Source organism: Aplysia californica, unplaced genomic scaffold (genome assembly GCF_000002075.1).
Source record: "Aplysia californica isolate F4 #8 unplaced genomic scaffold, AplCal3.0 scaffold00650, whole genome shotgun sequence".
Lineage (NCBI taxonomy): Eukaryota > Metazoa > Mollusca > Gastropoda > Aplysiida > Aplysiidae > Aplysia > Aplysia californica.
In genome coordinates, this window is record NW_004797920.1 from 212,037 (window position 1) to 219,253 (window position 7,217).

Consider the following 7,217-nt stretch of genomic DNA (forward strand, 5'->3'; position numbering starts at 1 on the left):
CCCCCCCAACCACAGTGGCGACACAGCCTGACAGAGCTGGTCCTGTCCTACAGCAGCTTCTGCATGTGTGACGTGACGTGCGCCGTCAACTGCCTGGTGTCCTCGGAGAACCGTGTGCTGCACAGGATAGAGCTGGAGAACATGGACGTGGAGATGCCACTCATCAGGTGAGTAGATTAGTCGGTCAGTCAGTCAGTCAGTTGGTCGGTTGTTCGGTCGGTCAGTAGCTCGGTGGGTCGGACTGACGCTCTTCGCTCGTGACCTTTGCGTGACCTCGGTTTTTTTTGGTTGTTGTTTTTTTATCTTCGGTTGTTTTTTTATGGGGGTGGGGGGGTTATTGCATGTGTCAGCTAGAGAACGTGGACATGCAGATGCCGCTCACCTAGTGAGTCAATTATTTTGTCTGTCGGTTGGTAGGTCGCTCGTCGCTTGTGACCTTGGAGTGACCTCCTCGGGTTTTTTGGGGTTTTTTTTTTTTAGGAGGGGTTGGTTGTTGCATGTGTCAGCTAGAGATATGGACGTGGAGATGCCACTCATCATGTGAGTCAATGAGTCAGTCAGTCGGTCGGTCGGACGCTCGTCGTTCGTGACCTTGGCGAGACCTCCTCAGGTTTTTATTTTGTAGGGGGGGGGGGAGAGGGTTGTTGCGTGTATCGACCACTCGTCACCTGACTTCTGATAATAATAAATGACATTTATATATAGCGCTCAACCTCGATTAAAATACACAGGCTCTGACCACTTTACAATACAATACAATGTGCAACAGTAATGTAGAACATTGTGTTCAGACTAAAAAACCTTTTAGTCAGAACACAATGTTTTATGCTTAAATTAATCAAATGAATATTTGGAGTGATCTTCGGCACTTATATGACCTTATTGTGTTGCAAGTGCCGGAAAACTCTTACTAATACTAACTATGTTCAAAGTACATCTTGCCAATAGTTGCGAGCACTAAAGACCTACATCCTTAGCTTTCCCCCTTCTTTTTTTTTGTGTTTGTTACTCTCTTGTAACACATCTAATTCTAATCTTCAGCACTTATATGACCTTATTGTGTTGCAAGTGCTGTAAAACTTTTACTAAAAGTAAAAGAGATGATGCAGCTTCTTTAGTATATGTGAGACGTGCTGACAGAATGTGTCACGACGAGCTGGAATCAGACGCTCGTCATTTTTTGGTCTTATGGAGTTATTGGTATCATCTTAAAGCCAATTCATTTGCTTTTCTTTGGATACAAAAATATGCTTCTATCCTGAATAAAAGTTCAAATACTTGCGATTGATGGAGGTCAGGGTCGCCTGGTTTCAGAGGTAATATTAGCAAAAAAATGGCCGCCAAAATTTGGTAACTTCCTTAGCCTGAGAGTCCTTGGAAACTTGAAATTTACATATTTTGTGTCTAATCGAAGTTTTATCAGTAAAAATCCAATAAAAATGTATTTCTAAATGGACATAAAAAGGTGTTGAGCCCAAAAAAAAAAAAAGAAATTTGGAAAAAAACTGTCAATCGGCCAAAAACATGCAGATTTCTTTGATTTCGTAATTTCGACGAGCGCCTGATTTCACCACGATGCCTCACAAATGTGTTAATTCTCGCAATCCACAATAGAAGATATTGGCCGAATCGGGTAAAAAATTTGTAGATTTTCCACTAATGCCATATTCTTTTAGTATAGCATGCCTTTTATTATGTCATACTTATAAAATGTAAAAACTTCACCTCTAAGCGTGATGTATCTATTTCCAAGTAAGGCTTGAATCAGAGAAGCAACTCATTTTGTCAGCACATTTCACATATTGTTTAGACTTTTGGGCATTCACTCAAAAACTTTTTCGTTTTGCTTTTCAGAGCCATCTGTGACAACTGCCCAAACTTGAAGACGGTGAACCTGCAGAAATGCTTCCTACTTCCAAAAAAACTCAGGAGGTTATTTTTCAACAAGACGAGGATAGACAATTTCAGATACCTGGTGTCGTACTTCTGCAAGCAGATGAACATAAACAGAGGTGGCTGCGTCCATTGTCATTGTCATTGATGTTGAAGACTGTGGTGGGAGGGGGGGGGATTGAAAACGATTTGTGAGGGGTGCTGACCAAATGAATTACTTCTCGCAATCCACGAAGGGAGATATTGGCTAAAAATCGACCCTTGGGTTTTGCCTGCTCTGCCATCGTAAGGGAAAATGACGAATGGTCCTGCGCAGGTAGCGAGGCAAATTTTTCAGGAGAGGCTAACACAGTCTTCACTTTATAACTCTTCTATTTTTCACTCTTTTAAGCTGTAATTCACCAGATATCTGATTGAGGTGTTCATAAAGCAGTTTTTAAAGTTTGAATAGTTTAGGTTGAAAAGTAGTAGTTATTCGACAATCGTCGTTCTCCCTTACATTGCGTGCCCACAGGTGAGCCCTGTGATGTACGCCAAAAAGTCGAATGGTACCGTTCGTCGTTCTCCCTTACACTCGTGAACGTTTATGGGCGTAGGCGATGGTCAGTTGTGACCTCTTGTGACGCATTATTGACAGTGATGATTGACAGTGATGACTTTTTACTGGTTACTACAAAAAAAAAATAAGACGTATACAAACTAGCTATTATACGTATAAAGTTAGGCGTTTGTGATATCCCAAGTTCTGTAACTCGGTAAACGTCCTTCGTTTCCCTTCCTCGCTTGGTTAAATACTACACAGTCAGTGTACAAATCAGATGTGCACACATTTTCAACAGCTTGATTTAAAACTGTCTCATTCGGAACCAAAGTTTGGTCTCCATGATATCTCTTTTTTATATTCTCTTCAGAAGCGACTTTCACTTTTATTTTCGCTAATTGCAAAATTTTCCCTGCACGACCAAAGGGATCAATAATGTTACAATGTCAATAATACGATCAGATCATTGCAAAGTCAAACTTTCACGTAAGAAATGTAACAATCTGACAAGACTGTATCACAAACGCCTTCGAGAGAGGTAATGCGACGCTTTGTATTTAATAAAGGATTCAGTTGATCGGATCGGAAAACATACCACAAAGTAGAGATCGACAAGGACAGTTTGAATCTGCAAGACATTATTATACTCGTTCGTAACGTCTATCAAATCATACAAAATCGTAAAGCAAGACTAAGTGTAGCCACAATACGTCCATTTTTTAAGTTGGACAAAGAAATTTATTCTCATAACGCAGTGTCATTAATTGCTTGGTAATTCTATATGATGTCGACCAGTATCACGTGCTAGACAAATTGCGGCACTATAACCATTGTTGGTATTTGGGATGTCAAATGACTGGACAGCAAACTATCATGACGTTAGTCTGTGAACATCTGGCGGACACTAATATGCAGTGCTAATAAATTTTTCCCTAAATACTTTTTTGACCCTCCCCACTTTTCCCCTCTCTCCCGCCTGCCCTTGTCAATTCCCACCATCAGCATAGGCCTAATACGTGAAAACAGACAGAAAGACACACTAAGTGATACATTCTTATAACCCTGGTCGACGGTACTCCGGGGGAGGGGGTAGTGGTGTATTTGTTTGCAAAAAACCTAGTATGTTTGTGCTGACGCAACAGTGACCAATTGTCATCCGTCGCCCATGCCGAATTTGCCCAACGGCAGAGACCAGGGGACAACGCCGAACGAGCAGTGATCCTTGACCGATCGACCATTCGTCGTTCTCCCTTACACTGAGCTCTGGCTCGGAGCTCGGCAGTGTACGGGAAAACGACGAACTCTCAATAACGCAACAATGGATTAGGATATGACAACAATTTTTACACCATCAGATGCAGAATTAAATACTCTATGAAATATATAAAAATTAAAAAGTCGAAAAATTTAGACAATTTGTCGTTTTCCCTTACGACGGCAGTGCTCTACTCTAGCATTGACCAGATGACAAGGACATGTAGTTACTTGAAGGAAGCATTGCGCTGCCAAGAGTGAAATGCTCGCTGCTAAAAGGATTTGAAAACAAGAGCAACAACAACCCTTGGATTAAATTTGTAGATTTTCTATTGATGCCATATTCTTTAACTATACCAAGCCTTTTATTATTTCATACTTATAAATTGTCAAAACTTCATCACCTATAAGCATGATATATCTATTTCCATTAGGCTTAAATACGAGAAGTAACTCCCTTTGTCAGCACGCTTCACATATAGTGTAGGCCGCAAAGTGACTTAATCTAGAACAGCTTTATTTTTAATGGAACGAGAAAAAAAATCTTGTCTTGATTTGTCTCTTTAATCTCTCACTGATGTGTCTGAAATTTGTTGAACATCTTCTTGACATGCTTGTCAACCGACCTGCCCTAAAAGCCTACTACTACGCAAAAGTACCAGGATATAGAGTTAGAGGAAGACTCAAGGAAAAGTTGGACTGAAGGAAGAGTAAAGGACCACATAAAGATTACTGCAGTTTAACACAGGTAGGTCGAACACGGAAGACTCAAAATCACGCATCCGTCAAATTGTGCCTGCAGCCCCCAGTTCTTTGTTTTCTTTATCTTTGTAAGATGTCCCTTGATCTACGGATCCCTTGAACCACTGAGGCCAGCCCTGACGAATTAGAACTAACCGTGTTGTACTGTATTTCCGTGCGTGACTTGAATTCGCAAGTTTTAAAGAAATTCACAAATTTAAGTCTTTCAAGAAATATTTCAAAATGTGCTACTTCATTGGAACACAATGATACTGGGCAACTCAAATCGCGAAATCAAAATGATCGCAACAAAACAAAATGGGCTTAACACAAAAAAATAAATGGGGCGTCGACTGGAAAAACAGGCATAGTCACGAACTGGCAATTTTGAGGGGGTCAATTTTAAAAACTTTTGGACTCAAAACTTCATATTTGTTTGACTGGTGGTTTGTTGTTATGTTTGTTGAACGGGAAATCTAACAACAACAATCAACCAAAAAGTTGAACAAAAATACAGTTATGAGTCAACAATCATTCAAAATTGGTGCCCCTCACGATTTTCAGTTTGTGACAATGCACGCTTTTCCCCTCTTGTGGACTCCTTTGTTTTGTTTTTTTTGTAAAGTGTTTTACGGCGCTCGCAACTGCATAAGGTCATATGAGCGCGCGGGACACACCTAATATTTTCAGTTAGTAGGAAATTTCGAATCTTGCCCGGGTGGCGGCCGAAGCCTACTCTTATCGATTTTAGACCACCAAGGGATCTTTAACGTGCGCAACTTGCACACGGGCCCTCCGAGATTTTTCGCCCTTGTCCGAGAAGGCTAGGTGTAGATCTTTCCTACCAGAAGATCAGGGGTGTGGCAGAAAGACAGCAGTAAGGAGGAGCCAAGGAGTAGCAGTAGAAAGGCTGCAGAAAGAGTCAGGAGCCCAGAGGAGGGGGCAAAGGAGGTGAAGGAGTGGGGGCAGAAAGTGGAGACGAAAGCAGACAACAGAACATTGCTAGAGAGCAGGAAAGGAGGTGAAAGGAGACAATTTTAGAGAAGAAAATTTTTTGGTCGCTACCCGGATTCGAACCCGGGACCTTTGAATGAGAGGCCAACACCTTAACCTCTAGGCCACGAGAGCCCCCTTGTGGACTCCTTGAGAGTGTGCAAAAAAGAAAAATACAAAACGAGTGTACAGTATTTTAGTGTGAGTGTTTTCTTCCTGGGCTGTGCAAGAATCGTTGCTGGAAGATGAGTGTTCTCTACTTGTCGGTGATCACCGAGACGTTAAATCATCACCGAGACGTTAAATCGTCACCGAGACGTTAAATCGTCACCGAGACGATAAATCATCACCGAGACGTTAAATCGTCACCGAGACGTTAAATCGTCACCGAGACGATAAATCATCACCGAGGCGATAAATCATCACCGAGACGTTAAATCATCACGCAGATGTTAAGTCATCACTGAGACATTAATTCGTCCACTTTTTTCCTCCTCTTGGCTTCAATGACGTCTATACTATACGAGATGATGTTTGTGGACTTTGTCGGGACGTTTCTGTATAATACAGCTGTTGGTGGGCTCCTCTGGTTGATTCTACTTCTTCTTTTCTTTCCCTCTCTGGTTTCTGTCTGCCTGTCTACCTTTTCCCCAGCACTAAATCAAATGTGAGACATGCTGACAAAATGAGTTACTTCTCGCAATCCACAAATGGAGATATTGGCCACAAATCGACACGAGGGTCAAATTTGTTGATTCTCTGTTGATACAGTATTCTTGAACTATAACATGTCCTTTATCATTTCATCTTATAAATTGTAAAAACTTCACCTATAAGCGTGAAGTATCTTCTTCCGTAGGGCTCGAATCCGAGAAGTAACTCATTTTGTCAGCCCGCTTCTCAAAATGGACTTAACTGTGTCATCAATATGCTTCTCCTTGCTCAAACAAAATCAAACTTTGTACATTAAGGGGAGGAGCGACCCTTGATTTTGCAGATTTTGGGTCAGGCTATGCAAATTTTCTGTTGGCTGATTTTTCAGGATCAACCAGTTTTTTGTCCAAAAATAGCATGGATACATTTGAGAAAGTGTTTATTCTCCTCGTAAATTGCCTTTAAAAACATGACGATGGGTTAATATAGTGAATTTTCACAATAATGGTCAGTTTTCGCAAAATGTAATTTTTTTGCCGTTTTTCCCTACTCCTTCCTTAGTTTTCATCATTTTGAGATGAAACTTTCAGGAAACATAGATGGCAAGGCTGCCATCAATGTAACAGAGATATTTGCGAAAACAATAACACTTTTCCATTGGCAAGCGATTACGCAACCTAAATTTTTTTTTTTTATTTTATACTTTGGGAAAATTCTCATATATTTTTTTCTTTTCAACTTTTTGAAATAAGCTTGCTGTTACTCTGATAGGGTCTAGTTCAGGTATACTCTCACCACATTTGGTCAAATTTGGTTGGTAAATAAGAAAGCCTTAGGGATTTGAAATTCATTGTTTATTTTCAAGATGGCAGCCGTTTCCATAGCAACCGTTGTTGCTGTGCCAAAAAAATAATGGCGCATCAATAGATTTTACTATGCCTAACTTATATGTGTACTTAGATTTGATCTTGGGCAACAGACATAGAAAATGGTCCTCAAGGGTAGCTCCTCCCGTTAATGGTATGTATGTATCTTGCTTACTTTTTGGATGTCATGTCACCTATCTTGATGAACTGTGGGTGGTTGAGGGGTGCTCTGGCGTGGTTTGCTCCTTCTTTCCTATCAAAAGCTATCGTCCTTC

The 7,217-nt window shown here is 40.8% G+C and overlaps 1 protein-coding gene across 1 annotated transcript in view; it reads left to right on the forward strand.

The window, feature by feature from the left end:
- LOC101858360 (F-box/LRR-repeat protein 6) overlaps positions 1 to 2,577 on the forward strand; it is a 20,670-nt gene extending 18,093 nt beyond the window's left edge. The window contains exons 9-10 of the mRNA XM_005108012.3: positions 16 to 167; positions 1,855 to 2,577. Coding sequence (XP_005108069.1) covers positions 16 to 167; positions 1,855 to 2,041 — 339 coding nt within the window. The 3' untranslated portion in view covers positions 2,042 to 2,577. The remainder of the gene's footprint in view (positions 1 to 15; positions 168 to 1,854) is intronic.
- The last annotated feature ends 4,640 nt before the right edge of the window (positions 2,578 to 7,217 follow it).